Raw genomic sequence first — 21,026 nt, forward strand, 5'->3', positions numbered from 1 at the left:
GCATCCATCTGTTAGCCATGCATTATCTGAATGGACGGAATTTTCAGAAGAGAAAATAATGCAGCAAAATATACACTCTAATCAGACATCTAAAATAAACCAGAGTCAAGATTATGGAGTAGCCAGGGATGTATTGGAGGATACACTGATCAAATATTTTTCCTGGGTCCCTAAGGAAGGAAATTATATTATATGATAATTGGTGGAAGAAAGGAAGGAAATTAGAGGACCTGCAAGCTTCCAAAATTGGCCAGCTCACATGGGAAGGTCTCAGAAGATACAGAAATTGCCTCTGTCCAAATCATACTTGGTCTGATCCTGTAACAGTGGGTGGTACTGGAGTGCAGTGTGCTTTGGCAACTCCCTCTGGCATACTGCTGTTTGGGACTGCTGCCAGCAAGACAGCAACCATGGGGCTGTTCTAACTTGTGCTGCAGCAGGCACAGACTGACCTAAGTAATCAGCTGTAAGCTGCTATATAACATTCCCTTCTGCCCTACACCAAGTAGATCTTGGCACAGGAAAGAGTTTAAGCCATAACGTTTAATGTGGGGCATTAAAAACTATTAGCATACACAGTACTTACTGGACCGGTAATAGCTGGGTTCTGCAATCTGGGGTCTTCCCACTGAGTAATTTTACTATCTGTAAATTAATAAAAGAAATCTTACCATTAGTTCTCTTCTGTCATCAAAAAATTTCATCTGCATCCCATAACCCTGCAATATCCATAACTTAGTACTTCAGGGTTAGGAAAGAACTGTGTACACCCCAACCATTAAAATCCCATCACACTGTTTAGTTGGAAACATTCATTCAAAAATGCAAAACTACCGTATAAACCAGTACACTCACACTGCTTTTGTCAAAAGATCTAGAGTGTCAATATTTAAATTATAAACCCCTTCTTCAGAGATTTATAACTTGATCTTGACATGCATTTAACTCAGATTAGGCAAACAAAGGTCGTGGGCCCAAAAGGACCCCTTCAAATGCTAGATTTAAGTGACTAAATTCAAACTTTTTGAGTGTTCTTGTGCAACTTTAAAACTATTTACAGTTAACACTAAAAAAACTGACAAGAACTCACACCAGGATATGATCAAATTATGTTTATAAATTTAGAATAGAGAAACAATCATTTTAAAATAGGACCGGATATAGAACTGGGGAGAAATTTTCTCCATTCTAGAAAGATACAGCTACGTAGACACTAGCTACTGATTAAGGTATTTAAGACTGCACATTTTTGCCTTCCCTTATGAAGTTATGACACAAGGGAAGCATATTCAATTTGACAAAAATATCTCTTGCCAAAGATATAATAGCAAAACAATGGTGCAGATTTTTTAGAGCATTGGTAGGCTAATGGTTTTACGGTATTACAGTGATATTCTCCCTGCCTCCACATGGAATATTTCTAATAAAAATCTGAACACGGCAGAACCACAATGGAACAATGGTATCACAATGGTAAGATGATGCGCCAAAATTCAAGTAGGTACCATCTGCAATGGCAAAGTTTAAGTAATCAATTTTCTGCCCTGATAGTGGAATAGCAATCCTTATATTTATGTTTACAGCTATGCTTTACAGTTTGTATGATAACAACTGTGATCAAGTTCCTCCTCATGCTCATTTTAAGTTCCCAAATTGCTCCCTTAGGAAGGAACTTATGTGTAAAATTTTATGTATATATAGTTTTATTTTAAGTAAAAGGTTATATACCTTAAGAATTTCTATGTTTCTCTACAGATCTTCAGAAAGATCTGTTGCTTTATAATACAGATTGGACCTCTCTGGTCCGGCACCCTAGGTACCTGGCAAGGGAGTTTGCTAGGCCGGGGGAGGGGGCTCCCTGCTGGGCTCCTCTCCCCAGACACTTGGCACTGCTGCCCCTGGCTATGACAGCCCTGCTGGCCTCTTGGTCCCGTGACCTCAGGAGGCCTGCCTGCTTTCCTGCCTGCAGGCTCTTGCCCCGCCCCTCTCCTTTCCCCCCGCCCTCACTCCACCGCCACCAGCAACTTCTGCCACTGGGGTTCTCTTGTCCAATGACATCCATGGTCCTGCTGGACCACAGATGTTTCTGGACCAGCGAGCTCCGGACCACAGAGCTTCAACCTGGAGTTGGATTTAATTTTAAAATGGCCAAAAATAAGTTAGATTACGAAAGCTGAAGTTTGAAACAATGTTTTTGAAGAAAGTGTTGATAGAATAAAAATAGGGTCAAAGCTGTGGCAATTTTCTTATTTGTTTATAATTGCTGAATATTAAAAGGTGTTCTCGTATTTCTCATTATGCATTTTAAGTATATTTAATGCGCATAGAAGATGCTGGAGTGACAGTTCTGGAGACCAAGGTCTTTTATACGGCCTGGGCAGATGCAGCAAAGCACAGGTGAATAGAAACTACTAACCCATTTCATGCAAACTACTGAGCTTTCAGATACATTTGGTTATAATACTGATACAGCTTAACTTGAACCAGTCTGAGCGGATAAAAAGCTCTGTATTTTATTAACAAAGCACTCCTCCACCTTTCCTCCCTGAGAACTTGGGCATTAAAATATTTATGTGGCATCATCACTAAAAGGAATATTTTCAAGTTAATAATCTATTCTGATATGTACAATTTCAATTTGATTTTTTTAATCTAATATTTGCCCAAGTGACCCCCTTTATTATTACAACTGAAATCCTGTCTGTCTTTGTTGACACTGTGCATCTAATAGCACTTGGTTGTGTTGTTCCCCAAGAGTCAGATTCTCTGCTGTTGAACAAGCCTTTTGCATATCAATAGGACTGTAGAGATGGAGATTTAAAAAATTAAGGGGGAACCAGGGCATGAACAGTAGCTGAATCTGAATCTATTAACCCTTTCATAAAGTTGGCTGAATTTAAAGTTGATGGTGTACCTTTAATTTAGATAATCACAATCTTTTACCAGAAATGTGATTACATGACTTGGAACTTGTTGCAGAGCTGCTGCTTATTGATCTGTCTCTTATGGCTGAACATCATCCCTTTGCAGCTGCCACCCTCAGTTCCCTTCAGAGAGGTAGCTCCTGATTGGCTAAAAGAGAGGGGAGCCCTGCCCAATGCTATAGGGTTCCTGATCCCAGACACTTAGAGTCAGTTCTGGTTTTCTAACCATCCAACTCCCAATTCCTTAAGAACACTTCCTTTCCTCCACTATCAGGCCATTTCCTGAGCCCTTATTCATCATTCCAACTCCTTGAATGAGCTCTTCTGGCCCCTTCTTCCCTTAGAAGACCAATTACACAGCTATAATTCTTTAACAACTAGCCACTCTGACAAAGGGCTGCAAATACAGAAGATGCTGATGGTCAGTGAGTTCATGGAGTTCTTGAGGCCTATATATTTCGGGGAAATCCTAGCGGACCATGACCATGACAGATTTCAATGTAGGTTCTAAAGTTGGCCCTAATCTGAATATGGTACATTTTACATACTGTTACATACACTTGTAATTGGGACTTAAAAATAATAAATTTAGAATATATGAAATAGGGATATTGCCATATTTTTACATTACTGCAGTTGTGTATTTCATCAAAGTCATGTCATTATAGTCCCTTAGGAAAACTGTGAAAACAGACACTACTTTTAATATTGGGGAAGACAAGTCCCTGAACATTCTGCATTGTCATTTGCTTAATATTCAGCATGAAGTTATTGCAAAGAAACTTGAATAACCACTGTGATACCATTGGCTTCACCCTTGCTGCGGGTCCACTGGTAACCACAGTGATGTAACAATGTGAGAACAAGGGTGTTTTCTGGAAACAAGTATCATCAGGAAAAACTTGCTTTTTGCAGTTCACCATCTGCAAAGCCAACCTCTCCCCTCTTGCATTTCAGGAAAGGGAACCAAGGAAGAAATTTCAAATTAAAAAAAAAATTAAAAAATTAGATGTTTGACAACCACTAGAAATTCACTAGTGAACTCTGCCTAATGTAATGTTAAAATTTTTCTTTACATTTAGAAACAAACCTAAGCTCAAATAACTAAGGGTCAGGCTAATTAAACTATTGAAAGACAGGGAATCACAGCAAGTGTAAATGTGATACCATCTTAAATCAAGCTCTTTTCTTTTCTTGGACCCCTTGATAACAGGAGTTCAGGATAAATTTCTGACCTTATAATCAAACTTTTGTGGGCTACTTAAAATAGTAAAAGTGCAAAAAGCACTAAGAATTCTATAGCAATATTTGGAACAGGTTAATCCTGAAAAGAATGTACCAGTTCAATACCTTACTTAAGAGTAGGGTTTCTCTTAAAAACTCAACATGCAATTTCAAAAAATCAATTTGCTTTACAGACAGTTTTTTTAAAACAGAGAATAAGCACAGCAGTTAATACTACTGACAGTAAAATAAAGTAAAAACCATAATGCTGCCAAACACGTAGAATGGTTTAAGATTTTAATTTTACAGGTTTTGTGCAGTTATCTTCCTGACTCCCAGTTTTTCTAAGGATGTTTCATGGTGTCTGTATTTTTATATAAGGATTATCTCATAAATAGAAACACCTTTCAAATAATCCTGGCTGAAAGGTAAAAAATCTTCTATTAGACTGACACATATTTAAACAACAAAAATCCACACACTTGTTCTGAGATGCTCTAGTAAGACAAGTCTACAATGAAACATCACTTACACTGGAACTTCAATAACAGAATTTGATAGATATTAACGGGCTGGGTGCAATAAAACATGCTACAAATAGAAAATAAGGTCAGAATTGGCATTGCCACAAGACCCTTTCAAGGAAGTGGGAGGGAAAATTTCTCAGAGTTATTTCTTCCACTGCCTATATATGGACTTGTGGATACATCATCCTTTCTCATCTTATTTTCTATCCTAGTGTGTATTTTAATTCATTAAATAAGTGCAAATAAGCCATGGGGTCATCAACAACAACAAAGAATCCAAAATATCAACAAAAACAAAGAAAACCACAAAGAAGAAATGTTAATGCTTCACAAGATCAGAGAGGGACAAAGCTTGATGAGCCAATTAAAAGCAAGCTTTTGGTGAATATACAGTACCGTAGGAGGGCACTAAGTCTCTGGTATCAATGTCTCCACATATCAACACCTGGCTTCCTAAATGAAGAGTAAAATTATAAAACTTTCACTTCAATATTTATTACCTCCCTTTCTCTAGTTGCAGAAGGTACCTGGATGCTTACTTACTATGATCTATATAAAATGTTCTTCCATCCAAATGGATTCTTTCCTCCCAACCAGGCTGGAAGTATAAAAAACGTTAATTAAATTAGTATTACCATCCTAAGCATGCACACCAAACAGAGGAATACATCATTTGTTTACTTAAACTAGCTTAAAAAAATAAGTTAGAAGGGACACAACAATCACAGAATCACACCAAAGGCCAAGAAGTTAGCAAGATTCAGAATGATTGGATGGTTAACAAAAATGCCCAGAGTTTAAGGCAAACTAAGTATAAAGGGCTAGGAGCAGATCTCATAAGGGGTGGATCATCCCAAATAACTACCGTGTGTCGGCTTTCCTGAACCTTCCTCTAAGTCATACTGTGTTGGCCAATGTCAGAACCAATATACAAATCACACCTTTATTGCACTTAAAGACGTCCTGTCTGGATATAACTGCATGCCCAACTTAAAGGAAAAATACCAATAAAACAACCTAATGCACAGCTATTTTTCTTTTAAAACTGCTTTAGTCTTGTCTTGTAGCAAGCTAACAAATAATTGTAAAAGTGTTACTTGCGCTTACACTAGGTGATAACTGCAATTACAAATAAAGTAATAATGAATTGCCTAAATTTCAAAAATGTCTTTTCCCTAAACAGAGTCAGTTAGACTTCATCCCAGCAGAGCTAGATGGGGAGTGTGTTGATGGAAACCACAGGCCTGCTAGTACCTTCCTCTTAGTGTAGACAAGACCAATGAGTGCTACCGACATCAGGTACTGGATTAGACGCACATGAAGAAATCTAAAATGTTCAGGTATTGCTTTCTACCTTTAAGAGCAAAGCTTTTCATAAAGAGACAACGGCTCTATAATTGACTCTGATTATGAAGCAAAGGGTTACTAGTATAATCCCAAGTAACATTTGAATCACAGTGGTAGTTTCCTACATGGAATGTAGAAGTGTCATTCAAAATCTAAATTAAACTTCACAGCATACCACCTACTCCTCCTTCCAGAGAGAACAAAACATTAAGTTAGATCTGTGAATGCCAAAAAAGAATCTTAAGCTAACCGACATAACCAACTTAGAAACGTTCTTCCATCTTGATTCAAACTTGTATTCTGTTTCAGTTTTCACAGCAACTTTCAACCATCCAAAGTCACAGTGTCAATAATAAAGACTTGGAGAAAGCTTCCATGTTGCTTGAACTTTTAGCTGACCTAGTTACTGTATATACTCATTCATACGCCAAATTCTTTTGGTAAAAAAAGTGATGTATCAAAGAGTGGGGTTGTCTTATTAATGGGTGAACATTGTTGCTGTAGTTCAGGAGTTGGCAAACTTTGGTTCCCAGCCCATCAGGATAAGCCATTGGCATGACAGGATGTTTTGTGTACCTGGACTTCTGCAGGCACGGAACCCCTCAACTTGCAGTGGCTGCAGTTCACCATTTACAGCCAATGGGAGTGACAGGAAGTGATGGACAGCACATCCGTTGGCCTGCTCTACTTCCTGAAGCAATGTGCACATATCACAACACCCACAGGAAATTTCATGTTTTTAGGTAAGGTTTTTCTTTTAAAAATAAGAACAGCGGTGAGCTTTGATCCATTGACCAAATATGATAAAACCATTGTAAAATGGATTTTTTTAATGGCCAGTGGTTTTACTTAAAACTGTTTTTTCACCAACACCAGTTACCATTCTGTTGCTTGGGAAATGAAATGTCATCCATATTTCTATTTGTGACAGCTTCCAGGTTTCTCAGCAGGTTTTGTGCTAGCTTTGTTCACTGATGATCACAGAGTTCATGATGGTTCATGAAGTGAGTTCAACAACCTGCTGATGTAACGAATACTGATGACTTTACTGACTTGTATTTGTCGACCTTGGACATTTGCAGAGCACACAGAAAAATTCCAATTCTAGTGATGAGGTACCCATTTTGTTGATATTTAACCCCCCAAATGATGAGATCTTTCTCCAACCAAGGAAATGAAGCACACCTGATTGGACAATGGTTCTTGCTTCTTGGCATGTCTTTTAGTGGTTTTTTTTGTCACTCTCTTACTGGTTTCTCACTGACACAGAACTCACAAGCAGAAGCACGCTTATTGTTTGCTTCTGCATATTCAACAACTTTTAAGTTTGAACGCTGCATCATAAGCAGACCATTTTCTTTTGATTTCACGGTTGTTTATTTTCTAAGATTTTCACACTAGTATTTAAAATGATTTAGTTATAGATTTGCTAGGGCTTTATAGAGGAATGTCACCTGCTTTATCACTGTCAAACTATAATTGTATGATGTGTTTATTTCAACGCAGCCCTATAGATGGTCATGTCTGTGGTCATAACAGGCTACTTAAATTTTATTACAGATTTTATTGACTCTATGTATTACATTTTCAGATTGGTTACAGACTAGGTGGTCCGGTGGTCAATATGCACGAAGAGATCAAATTACATAGTAGCAGACTAACACCAGAGCCACAGCACTAATGTTCATTGTATTTTTTTGATTGACTCGTAAGGTCCAGTATTTTGTGAAATGCTGATTCAAGTTAAATAAAAATAAATTTTTAGCATTTTTTAAAGAAGTGAGTCCATAACTTATGTTCTGTCATCGGTGATCTACAACAGCAAATTTTGGCTCCTGGTCTGTCAGGTTAAGTTGCTGGCGTGCTGGGAGAGATTTGTATACTTGGAGTGCCTGCAGGCATGGAGCCCTTGGCAGTTCAATTCACCATTCCCAACTAGTGGGAGTTGCAGGAGGTGGTGCAGTCTGGGGGACATGCTGTCTACCACTTCCCGCTGTTCTCATTGGCCCAGAACTGAGAATTGCGAACACTCGGAGTTGCAGGTCTCTGTGTCTGCAGATCTTCAAGGCAAACAAAAAGTTCTGACGTGCCAGCAGCTTACCCTGACGAGCCAGGAAACCAAGTTTACCAACCACTGAAATAAAGGGTCAGTTTATGAATGGGTCATAGCATTTTGCCATATGTACCTATTAATCTTAGGAGGTCAGCTTATAAACTAACAGGCTAATGAACAAGTATATACGGTAAGTGGTTGGCCACTTCAAAAATGTTATTAGTGGGCTCTGGAAAGTATATTCTTGTTACATCACTCAGATCACAATGAAATGTTTTTAGCATTATATACACACACACAATACACCAATCCATATACGATGTATGCGGAAAGTAGTATGCATGCATTTGCAAAAAAGGTTTTTATGCATAGAATACAACATGTTAAATTCACACTTACAGGAAGAGGGCCCAAATCATTAGGGTTCAAAGAAGCTTTTGATCTCAAATGGACTGGAAATTTCAGCCGTGGATCTTCCTGTAACAAATACAACACTGCAAATCCATAACAATTTAAACCACAAAGATGCTTCTCATTTACAGTTACTATATAGCTTGTTAGATCAGAGCCAGTTTTAGTTTTCAAGATGCAACACAAGTAACGGTAGTGCAGAAATTCTCTAACATTAGTTCAAACCAAAATACAGAGCTACAATTTCATGTAATAAATTGAAGAACTAATTGCTTTAAATAAATGGACACAGTTATATTAGGAGATATTATACATTGTATGGTAATACAATATGTGAATGCTTTGTCACCATTATTAAATCAATATTCAATCCAATAATACTTTTATAGCATGACAAGTTGCTATGCAAGCTCTGCCAAAGTACAAACCTTCAGGCAACTATGAGAGTTACATACAATAAATCAGACAGGCCTTTGCGATGTGTTTAGGATTCTACACCTTGTGCTCATTTGTCATTGTCCTTTGTGATTTTGTCAGTTTGCTACGTAGCATGCTGGCATCTTTCCTTTCTCCTGGGGTTATGCACACTGATTGATCAATTCCTTTGCTGTACTAACAATCTAGACAGAAAGTTATCATCTAGACAGAAACTTCCTTATGAAAGCAAGTCAAAACTCATATAATACACATACTCATACAAAAATGGAAGAATTCTTTTAAGACTATTCTGAAGGCAAGAGATGGAGAGCCCTATGGCACATTCCTTTGTAAAAAGTTTGCACTTGTCCAACTCACAACTAAGAAAACTGTACATTTCTTTTGAATTGGTACCCCTTTTCAAGTCATGTCAAAGGCCAGTTCTGAGGGTGTATTTTGTTCTCATCTCAATATTTTTCGTTACCGTTTGCTAACGGGAGAATAGCCATTCAGTTCTGCATTTTTGTATTTACTTTTTAAAATCTTTCTATAGTGCCTTCTCTCTCCAGGCAAAAGACAACCTTAGCTTCATTATCTGCCATTTCATAATGCAATCAGCTTCAATTCCTTTTTCCAGATGCACAGCATAGCAGTATCCCGGGTCTCTTATTTACTGGATTTGTAAACATGCTAACTTGTAGTGTGTTTCTTCCTGATACAGAATTTTTTTTTCAAGCAGTGATCACTTTACAGCACAGCTAATGAGAGCCAGGAACACTCAGCAATTAACAAGCTGGGAAAGCAGTCTGTCCATGCTAAGATTTATAACTTTTAATATTTGTGTGGGTTTCAAGTACTATATTTGGGTTTGTGTTTTTTCAACAGCATTTTTAATGGCAAAGGGAGCCATGACGATGCAGTCTCTCTTCTTCCATGGGTATTTCATTTTATAGATGTGTACTAAGTCTCTTGGGAGCAGAGCATTCTTCAAGAAGTCTCCTACCCTTTGGAATACACTCACTGCATTGTTTGAGACAGCCTGAAACTATTGACCTTCAAGGCAAAACCAGAGAAACTCATCTTTTTTGCACGTCTTTTAGAGAGGGAGATACTGCTTGGCAGTTAATGTCTAGGAAGGGTGGGGCATTTCTGTTTTTTGCACTGGTTTATTTAGCAATGGTTGCATTATGTGGGATTACTGTAGATTCTCTATAATCAATCAACATTTAAATAATGAATGGAGAATCTAGAGCAAAATATGCATCTTTCTGATTCTTATAAATGTAGAAAGAAAAACTAACAAGTCAGGCTGGAGAAGCCCATCTCTCACACTAATTTTGTAAAAAAGAGGAAGAGGAAGAAGAACTTCTTATGCTTGTATCACTGTACAGACATTAAATTAATGGCAATCTGGGTCCAAACAATACAAATAAATTAAACAAACAATATATATAAAATAGAAAAATATTCGGGTTTACCTGGATTTACCCAATACTGAGCTGATTGAGCTTCTGCAGCATCAAAACTAGCAGCTATCACGTAACAGAATCATAGGACTAGAAAGAACGATCTCCCCGGATATTAATAATTTTTCACAAACATATTCCTAACTGTCTATAGTTTAAGCTGAAATTGATTTTGACTTTTAAGCACTCAAATACATATCTCTCAAAGCAGTTTTATGTTCAGTGAGTTTTTTTTAAAGGGGAAAAACATTTATGTCCTAGGTGAGTCAGTACACACAAAACTATGAGTCAAATACACTTTTATGGTCAAGTTCTAAGTATAAAAATTAACTAGACACTGAAGAGTAAGTATTTTGAACAATAACTCTGTAAAAAAATAGGTGACTGGCAGTGTTCCCTGCAAGCTGTGCACTTGTGAGGCTGCTCAAGAGAGATTGAAATTCAAATGCCATCTAACGGATTAGCAGAGGTAGATTGTTGTTTCTACTGGCAGTTCACATTTGCACATGCCTTAGGGCACATAAAAATTTATTCCACACATGAATTGGAATGATTAGTGAGCACTGGTGACTGGATAATACAATGCGCTTCTAGAATAGAAAGTACTGTAATAATGATGAGTTCTATCAGCAACTAGTGTCAGCCTACAAAACATGGCTACAAGGGATCTGGTTAGCTCCCAATCCATGATTCTGTTACCTTTGGGCTTAAAAAAAATTTTTTTTGAGAGAGAAAAAAATGCACAACAAACAACTACACCCAAGTAAGATCAAGAATCCAGGCAAGAAACATAAAAATAAAAATTCAAGGCTGATACCCTGTCCTTAAGAATGCTTAGATTCTGCAGCGCACAGAATATATCATGCATAGTTCCAAGAATGCAGACACAACTAAATAAATTAAGGAATTGCCAAGAGCATTATTCTTATACAAAAGGCAAAAAGAACATGGACAGATGAGTCTCTTTATTCTTCATTAACTTAAAAAAAATTCAGCTTTTCGTTTTTCCTTTTTAAAATAGTACACAATAAAAAATGGAAGAAAAATGCACTGTACTGAAGCAAGGCAGATAACATTGCATATCAAGATACCTAAATAACAATTTATTATGATAATTTTAATGCAAGACCAGTGAAATGGAAAATGAAATGTATTAAAATTATGAGTGTCAGCTTCAAAACTAACAGTGGTTCCAAAACACTTAGGAAGACTGTGTCTTAGAAATCCAAACTTAATAAAACCTCTAGATTCAAACTTTGAGGTATCCTAAATCTTGTTCAGGATTTCAAAATTTAAAGGGCTGTCAAACAAGTAAAAAAATTATATCACAATTAATTGCACTGTTAAGCAATAATAGAATACCATTTATTTAAAATATGTTGGATGTTTTCTAAAGTTCTCAAGTATATTGATTTCAATTACAATACAGAATACCAAGTATATAATGCTCACTTTATTTTTTATTACAAATACTTGTACCATAAAAAATAAAAGATAGTATTTCCCAAATCACTTCATACAAGTCTACAGTGCCATCTCTTGATAATAAAGTTGAACTTATAAATCTAGAATTATGTACAATCCCCTCCCTCCTGCATTCCAAAATAATACAGTGTAAAACTTTAGAACCTACAAGTCCAGTCAGTCCTACTTTTTGTTCAGCCAATCACTCAGACAAACAAGTTTGGTTATGATCTGCAGGAAATAATGCTGCCTGCTTCTTATTGACCATGCCACCTGAAAGTGAGAACAGGCTTTTGTATGGTACTATGGTATGTGTCAAATGTGCCTATTTATATGTACCTTCATACCTCAACCATGATTCCGGCAGACTTGTAGGCTCCAAGTGTAAGTTACATTTTCACGATAAGAGGCTGCACTACAGTATTGGTATAAGTTGAACTGAAAAATTACTTTTATCTTTTTACAGTGTAAATATGTGTAATCAAAAATAATGCACATTGTACACTTTGTATTCCGTGGTGTAATAAATATCAACATATTTGAAAACAAAAATAATTCCAAAAATATGTAATACATTTCAATTGGTATTCCATTGTTTAACAGTGTTAATGACAATTTATTTAATTGTGAGTAATTTTTTGAGTTAATCACATGAGTTAACTAGGATTGAAATTGTTGAAATAGCCCTATAAAATTGTTAAAAATTATAATCATGTTCACTATTATATTAAATATACAGTACAGGCAGTCCCCGGGTTACATACAAGATAGGGACTGTAGGTTTGTTCTTAAGTTGAATTTGTATGCAAGTCGGAACTGGTACATATTGTAGGGGAAACTCTAGCCAAATATTTCTCCAGAGCTCAGTTTTATTCTCCCACACCTCACTTCCCTCAGTCCTTTATTCTCAAGCTGATTTCTCTGCTGAGAAAAGCCGCTCCTCATCTCCCTGGTCTGCTGGAGGGGGGGCACTAGCTTCGCGTCTCCCTGGTCTGCTGGGGGAAAGCAGCTAGTGCGGGGTTGCCTCACCCCGTTTGTAAGTAGGGATCCGATGTAAGTCGGATCCGTGTAACCCGGGGACTGCCTGTATATGGTCTTTAAAAGGCAAAAGATGCACTAGAAAAATGTGTGTAAATACACTAAGGGTAAGTTTGCTGACATAAAAGACTCCTGTGTTTGTGGAATGGCAGGATAACTACTACCACAGCCACTTGAGGATGTTAGCTTGTGATTATGTAACTCCAATATTTGTGTAACAGTAGCACCCATGGGCACAATTGAGCTAAGTGCTATATAAACTCTCAAGCAGAAAGGGTACGTCTAGACTACAGGGTTCTGTCGACATAGGAGCGTCTAGACACATTCAGTTCCATCGACAAAGCAAGCTGCTTTGTCGACAAAACCCTGTAGTCTAGATGCAACCCTACAGGCAATAACACCTATCATCGACAGAACTCTGTCGACAGAAGGTGTTATGCCTCGTAAAATGAGGTTTACCAGCGTCGACAAAACTGCTGAGTTCTGTTGACGTTATGTCGACAGAATTCAGTGGTAGTGTAGACGCAGGTATAGTTTTGTCGACAAAAGTCCACTTTTGTCGACAAAACTCAGTAGTCTAGAACACACCCAAAGGGTCCTTGAATGATGAACTTACAATTTAATTAAAGACAAGACGTAACAAGTACATAAAAACAGCAGCAAGGAGGGTATCAGACTCACTGTCAGGGGGTGTGTGCGCATGTGTATGAGAAAGTGAATGGGACAGCTGCTCTAGGGGGCAGAAATTTAAAGGGGCCCTGCTGCCAGAAATTGGGGCCCTTTAAATCACTGAGAGAGCTTTGGATGGAGTGTTCCAGACAGTGCTGGGAGGGGAGGGATGATGCAGTCCAGGCAGCACTGACGGCCAGAAGCCTTGGCCCCACCCCTTCTGCCTGAGGCCCCACACCTTTTGGCAGCATGGATCCAGCAGTCTCCCACCCTTGCCTAGGGGGCCCAGAGAGCCTGTCAGATCATCTGGAGGGTATACAGGAAGTAAAACAAAAACAACAAGGTAAAAATAGCCAGAAAACACCAACAGATTTAAAATTTGATAAGCTAGAATGAATCTTACCCATGTGGTAGTCTTAGTATTGTGATCAATGAAGAAGGGCCTGCCATTTGGTGCTATTCTCATCTCCCAACCAGGTGGCAAGAAGCTCTGTGCCACTTTGTGCTGGGGCTTAGGAGAAGTATAAGGTGATGGCTGTGGAGACTGTGGGTTGGAAAGGGTGTCCTTCACGGCTCTGCGCACAGGAGAGTCCTTCATACCCTGTGGAAAAGGAGCAACATTAAGATTCCACTAATGTCACTTGTATTATATTCTGAGTGACACTTGGCATCATGAGCTCAACTCATTTTCAATGCGGCTACAACTTACACGAACAAGGGATATAACGCTATCTCTCAATCACAACGTTATTTTAAAATTGGCTGCTCCTTGTTGCACGTGCTTTCATTGTAAAGATCATGGTGTATTATCACTTTCATCTCACAGAAATATGGCCATTGTAGCTAGGATCTGAAGCCTTTTTCTATTGTCTCTTTGTACATACCAAAAATTAATTTTATATAAAAAGTACAGGCACTTCTTTGCTATTTACACAGTACCACATCTGACAAACACTTTAAAGCAAAAAGGCATAGATGAATATAAGGCAGTGTAAGATACCTCAAATACATTTTTTCATCAATTAGGAACTGATATCACCAACCAAAGTGTTTACAACAGGCATTAAGCAAGTTCCTAAAATAAAGATAGGTTCAAATGCTTCATACATAAGAACATAAGAATGGCCGTACTGGGTCAGACCAAAGGTCCATCTAGCCCAGTAGCCTGTGTGCCTACAGTGGCCAGTACCAGGTGCCCCAGAGGGGGTGGACAGAAGACAATGATCAAGCGATTTATCTCCTGCCAGTGCGGCTGGCAAGCGGGACTTGCCACAGTTCGGCGAGCCCTGTAAATATGTATGGCCTTTTTGGAGGAAGTGGTAAGTACTGTGCTGAGAATGAATCCCACTGAAGTAAATGGGCATTTCAGACCTTAGAAAAATTAATCTTTAGTTGTTTTAGTATGGATACAGAAGCCAAATTTTGGGCACAGACTTTTACAAGTAAAGGAAGTTGACTAAACTTTATCATAGTCCAAAAAAATCATTAAAGAAAACTTTTTCTAATGAAACAAGATGGCTGCTAAGTCTGTTAATAAATCAAGGCAATATCTTCAAAAGCACTAAAAGGAAATAAAAATACCCTGCTGAAAAGAATGAAATATAAAACCAAAAGCTTTGAGATATCATCATGAGTTGGCAAAGGTGACAAGAATGGGATAGCTGCAAAATTGAAATGAAAACAAAAGGTGATAAAGACAACAGAAAGAATGAAAAGTCAGGGTAGAAGTGAGCTTTGTTAGATGAGACAGGTCTTCTCACCTCAAGTGGAGCAGATAAAGTTACTGTAGGTGAGCTGAGGCTACGAGGCCGTCTTATCTGAGGCTCGCTTAGATGGTTGTTACTGTTTGCTGCTGACCCAACTGCACCATCTTCTGCAAGCTAGTTCAGGGGAAAAACAAGTTAACTAAGTTTCAGGATCATGATTATCTGCAGCTAGGCTGTTTAAATAAAGTCATCAGTATTCTGCTAATCCTGTCCCAAATGAGCTTTAAATGCATTATTTCAAAGAGTATGTTCAATGGATTTAAAAATGATCCATGCTTGAAACAACAAACAACTGCTTAGGTACTATTGCTCTCATTTCTCACCACTGTGGTTATGAACTCCAATTATATCTTTATTCTGGACCTGCTGGATATTTAGCAAAAAAAATAATCTTAATCGCTGTAAATCTTCATGGTCAAATGTAATAATTTTATTCTAAATTGCCATGGCATTGCATGGAGGGCATCTGTTTAAGAACCTTAAAACAGTCTTTCAGATGGAGTGAGACCCAGCGTAATCTAAGCATTCTGTGGTACTGTTTAATCTCAAAGAGCACATCTACACTGCAGCATTATTTAGAAACAACTCACATTATTAGTGCGCAACTACTCAGCAAGCCTGTTATTTTGAAATCATTTCAAAAAGAGGAGGGAGAAAAATTGTTTTCCTTGGCCTTTGATATAGGACAAGCAGCAATGGGCTTAAATTGAAGCAAGGGAGGTTTAGGCTGGACATCAGGAAAAACTTCCTAATAGAGGGTATGTCTACACTACAAAGTTAATTTGAACGAACAGCCGTTAGTTCGAATTAACTTTCATAGTTAATATTGTCTATACATGCAAACCACTAGTTCGAACATCATTTGAATTAGCAGAGCACTTAATTCGAACTAGGTAAACCTCATTCTATGAGGACTAACGCCTAGTTTGAATTAAGTAGTTCGAATTAAGGGCTGTGTAGCCACTTAATTCGAACTAGTGGGAGGCTAGCCCTTCCCAGCTTGCCTTGGTGGCCACTCTGGGCCAAACCAGGGAAACTTTTCTGCCCCTCTCCCTGCCCCGGAGCCCTAAAGGGGCACGGTCTGGCTACAGTTCTTGTGCCAGTTGCAAGCCTGCCAGCACCCAGCCAGCAGACTCTGCACCTGGCACGGCATGAGCCAGCCACCCACTGCCACCCAGCCCTCCGCCTCTTCCCAGGACCAGGCTGGCGGCTCACAGGAGCCTGCCCGGGGCTGTAAGAGGCCGGCGCCCGCCTGGACTAGTGCGGAGATCGTGGACCTCATTGAGGTTTGGGGGAGGCCTCCAACATCCACGACCGCCGCACTAGGCACAGGAAAGTGGCCGTCTAGGGCAGGATAGCTACCAGCCTGGCCACCAAAGGCCACATGCGAACCCAGGAGCAGGTTTGCATGAAAATCAAGTTGGTCCAGTGAGACCCCCAACCCTTATCCCTGAGCTTAGAACATAAGAATGGCCATACTGGGTCAGACCAAAGGTCCATCTAGCCCAGTAGCCTGTCTGCTGACAGCAGCCAGCACCAGGTACCCCAGATGGGATGGACTGAAGACACTGACCAAGCAATTTGTCTCGTGCCATCCATCTCCAGCCTTCCACAAACAGAGGCCAGGGTCGCTGTTCCTACCCCCTAGCTAATAGCACTCCATGGATCCAACCTCCATGAATTTATCTAACTTCTCTTTAAACTCTGTTATAGTTCTAGCCTTCACAGCCTCATGTGGCAAGGAGTTCCACAGGTTGACTACACGCTGTGTGAAGAACAACTTTTGCTTATTAGTTTTAAACCTGCTGTCCATTCATTTCATTTGGTGTCCTCTAGTCCTTCTATTATGGGAACTAATGAAGAACTTCTCTTTATTCACACTCTCTACACCACTCAGTTTTATAGACCTCTATCATATCCCCCCTCAGTCTTCTCTTTTCTAAGCTGAAAAGTCCAAGTCTCTTTAGCCTCTCTTCATATGGTACCTGTTCCAAACCCCTAATCATTGTAGTTGCCCTTTTCTGAACCCTTTCCAAAGCCAAAATATATTTTTTGAGGTGAGGAGACCACATCTGTACACAGTACTGAAGATATGGCGTACCATAGTTGTATACTGCCCCTCCCCCTTCTTCCCCTGGCTTCCCCCTTCCAGCTCCCTTTTCCCAGGTTTCCCCCTCCCCTCTTCCACCCTCTCTCTTCCCCTCTCCCACCGCCTTTTCCCAGTCTCCCCAGAGGTTAATCCCTCCCCCCCAGTTTTGTTAAATAAAGAGAGTTTCTATTTTTGAACACACTTGTCCTTTATTTTTTACGTGAGGAAGGGAGGCTAGGAAGAGGTAAGTGGAAGGAGGTGAGGGAGGAATGGGGCACGAGCCCCCGATGTGGAGGACTGGGGTGGCTCTGCGGGCTCCTTGGGGTGGAAGCTCTCCTGCAGGGCCTCCTGGATCCTGACAGCCTCCCGATTAACCCCCCCAGATGGCAGCCTGCAAAAAGTGCAGCCAGGCTGATGGCCGAGTGCTGTGATGTGCAGAGTGTGGGCACTCAGGGCACTCCAAGACAGGACTGCTTTGCTGTCCCTCATCGAGGTACACAAGCAGGCGGGGAACCCTGAGAACTGTCTGTCCGCGGTGGGGGTCGGGTCCCCTTAAGCACAGCCCTCTGCTAACCTGAGACAGCAGCTCCACGCTCTGAGTCCTAACCTGATGCCCTGCCGGCACTACTTCCGGCCAGCCTTAACCTCGGTTCAGGGTCCACTCAATGCAGACATGCTGTTTCAAATTAGCAAAACACTAATTCGAATGAGTTTTTAGGTCTAGATGCACTAATTTGTATTAGTTTAGTTCGAATTAGTTAATTCGAATTAAGTTAGTTCAAATTAGTGCTGTAGTGTAGACATACCCAGAGTGGTTAAACACTGGAATAAATTGCCCAAGGAAGATGTGGAATATCCATCACTAGAGATATTTAAGAGTGGGTTGGATAGACATCTATCAGAGAGTGGTCTGGACTCGACCTCTAAAGTCCCCTCCAGTTCTAGGATTCTATGATTCTTACTCCAACTTCTATAACACTCATTTCATAAGGAGCAAGGAAAGATGAAAGTAGAGTGTTCTTTCTTCGACTTCCTGCAAAGTAGACAGTGCCTAAAGCCAAGTTAAGCTACTTTGACTTCAGCTATGCAATTAACGTAGTGAAGTTGGATCTCTTAATTCAACTGTAGCCTGCAGTGTAGACTTACCCAAATGGAGCTAGACCCAACACATTCTCTAAGCATTCTACTGTATTGTTTAATCTCAACAACAAACTCCATACCTGCATAATGGGCCGAGTCCAAGTTGTGGTTCGATTGTTATGATTGACATAATAGGTACGTCCCTTAGCATCTTTCCTTTCTTCCCAGCCGGAAGGTAAGCCTGGTGTAGTATGTACATAGGCCACTGATGGCTGTTTATGCAAAAAATAGTGTATGATTAATTTGTGGTTCTTTGAAAAAAATATCTTCAGAAGAAGTCTACTTATAACCATTCTTATAATCAAACACAGTAGAACATTTGGAAATACAGGTCTTCAATTCTCTAACACGGGCTCTCTCTCATATCTGGCTCATCACCCTCCTCCCTTCCAGGTGCAAGTCTTCTGGCTCACATTTCCATAGCTACAGGCACTGTCAGAAAACATCTCGGCTTCCATGTGGTGCTACAAACATTATAAGAATTGCTTTCATGAGAATAAAAATGTTTCTCTCTTGCTAGAGATAGTATTTATTCCCTGAAGTTGATATACATAAGTCACAGGAACAGAGGCCACAGAGATCCTAGAGGAAAGAACACAGGTGGAAAAGTTAAGAACGTCTAAGTTCTCACTTGGGTTCTCCCATGGACAGGTAAGCAGGCTTTGGTCCATCACCACCTCTCTTGGTTTTCACCCCTGTAAAATGGAGTGAATAAAAAACCTACCTCGGAGGGTTTAGTAAAGATTAATTAGTTATTGTTCAGGCAATAGTTTGTAAGTGCTAAGAAGAATGCAAATAGATTTGGAGCTGGAAGTCTTGCTTAAATTTTCTGAGACACAGTGTCCCCCATGAAGACAGAGACATGATCCTGTACTCCTGTGACCACCGCCTTTCCCCAACTCCAATAGTATATGGAGCATATTAGTAAGCAGTGGAAAAGGAGGACATGGATGTAAAATGTGTCAACATACTGATAATGATGATGCCAAAAGGACCAGTCTCAGGAGCTAACCTGCAGAGCCAGACAAATGGGTTAACTATTTTCAGGACACTTTTCTGCTGAAAAGAACTTTCACATTTTGTAGGACAAGTTATTGGCCTCTAATTAATCCAATGGTACATGGTGATGCACTCTAGGAACTTGCAGGGATCCAGTGGCAGCCTTTTAATAAGCCTAGATAATTGAAAATCTAAAACTCGGGAGTCTCTTCTTCCTTATGACAAAGTTTTGATTGGCAGGAGGATGATGTAACCAAATGCCAAACCAAAGACCTGCCAAGAGAAAGCAAGTGCCTGAACTTAATTGTCTTGTCAGTTTTTGTGTAATGCTTTATTGTATCATCAGAACTACTAATCCCCCTAGAAGCAGGCAGCTTTCTAGACAAAGTAGACAAGGCCCCTTGTTACACTAATCTACTTTTTCACAATGCCTTTTCCTTGTGTGGACTGCAACAATAGATGTGGCATTCTTTTACAGATATGAAAGGACAAATTCTTTTCCCTTCCAGAAATCAAAGTAGAAATACAGATGTTAAGATGCCAGCAGTGCTCGACTGCCTTATCTGTTATGGGAACACAGCAAAGTGGGCAGGGAGCAGACCCATATTTAAACAAACTTATTCTGTTCAGAGCCTGTGAATTTCACATTGAGTGTAACAGTGCAAGTGCTTAAGTTGATGTTATAACAAGTGCCAGTATCTAAACTTGGAAGAAATGGGGCTGACAGCTGAGTCACAGAGAGACACTAAGCCCATGTCCGAGCTACATGTAGCTGTGGGGCCTGTTTTCACACTGTGCTGCACGCAAGAGAAAACTGAAGAACTCCTTTAAGGCTGTTGGGAAGAGGGAAGATGAGACACACCTGTTTCTAAAAGAAGCCATATTAAAAATATATATATATAAAAAACTAAAGCAGGAACAGAAGAATGGAATTGTAAAGTCTTGCCACTGTCTGAAACCTGCAGTTGCTGGATATAAGTAGGCTAGAAGTAGGCTGAGAAGTAGGATAGAAGTAGGCTGAGAAGCCCATTCATGCTCTAAGTCACCCTTTACTCTAGAGCAGCGGCTCCCAACTGCCAGTCCGTGGACCGGTGCAGGGCCACAAACTGCTGGCTGTCGGGCCACAGCGGCTGCCAGAGCTAAAGCTAGCTGGTTGCACTGACTCTGGAGGCTGGGGCACACTCTGGTCCCCAGAGCCGCTGCACAGCAGCTGGCTTCAGCTGCAGCAGCTGCCTGCACCATGGCAGCTACTGGAGCTGAAGCCGGTTGCTGTGCGGCGGCTCCGGGAGCTGGGGTATATATTTTGGCAAACCAGTAACATTTTATCGGCATACTTGCATATTCGTTATTTGCATAATGAATATGTAAATAAAATATTGCCCGTCTACCAAGAGTTTGTGAATGAGTTTGCCGGTCCGTAGTATAAAAAAAGGTTGGGAACTACTGCTCTAGAGGAGAGATTCCTCTAATGCTCATTCACACTGTGTAATCG

At 39.9% G+C, this 21,026-nt stretch overlaps 1 protein-coding gene and 1 long non-coding RNA gene across 17 annotated transcripts in view; one reads left to right on the forward strand and one right to left on the reverse strand.

Annotated features, from left to right (window-relative positions):
* The window catches only part of LOC149524204 (uncharacterized), a 60,155-nt gene extending 52,874 nt beyond the window's left edge, over positions 1-7,281 (forward strand). For 2 of the 5 annotated variants that reach the window (XR_016349950.1, XR_016349951.1), the window contains 4 exons: positions 1,389-1,473; positions 2,310-2,397; positions 6,613-6,765; positions 6,954-7,281. This is a non-coding gene — a long non-coding RNA (uncharacterized LOC149524204). Of the gene's footprint in view, positions 1-1,388; positions 1,474-2,309; positions 2,398-5,858; positions 6,016-6,612; positions 6,766-6,953 lie in introns of all 5 variants that reach the window. The other 3 variants (XR_016349952.1, XR_016349954.1, XR_016349953.1) reach the window with 2 other exon arrangements.
* The window catches only part of NEDD4L (NEDD4 like E3 ubiquitin protein ligase), a 299,735-nt gene that overhangs the window by 35,522 nt on the left and 243,187 nt on the right, over positions 1-21,026 (reverse strand). For 8 of the 12 annotated variants that reach the window (XM_006116556.5, XM_075932622.2, XM_006116563.5 and 5 more), the window contains 7 exons: positions 18,616-18,747; positions 15,301-15,420; positions 13,944-14,141; positions 8,475-8,552; positions 5,219-5,273; positions 5,072-5,128; positions 587-645 (listed from right to left, as the gene is read on the reverse strand). In XM_006116556.5, coding sequence (XP_006116618.1) covers positions 587-645; positions 5,072-5,128; positions 5,219-5,273; positions 8,475-8,552; positions 13,944-14,141; positions 15,301-15,420; positions 18,616-18,747 — 699 coding nt within the window. The remainder of the gene's footprint in view (positions 1-586; positions 646-5,071; positions 5,129-5,218; positions 5,274-8,474; positions 8,553-13,943; positions 14,142-15,300; positions 15,421-18,615; positions 18,748-21,026) is intronic. The other 4 variants (XM_006116558.5, XM_006116559.5, XM_006116553.5 and 1 more) reach the window with 1 other exon arrangement.

This window comes from Pelodiscus sinensis, chromosome 6 (assembly GCF_052426305.1).
Source record: "Pelodiscus sinensis isolate ZL-2025 chromosome 6, ASM5242630v1, whole genome shotgun sequence".
Lineage (NCBI taxonomy): Eukaryota > Metazoa > Chordata > Testudines > Trionychidae > Pelodiscus > Pelodiscus sinensis.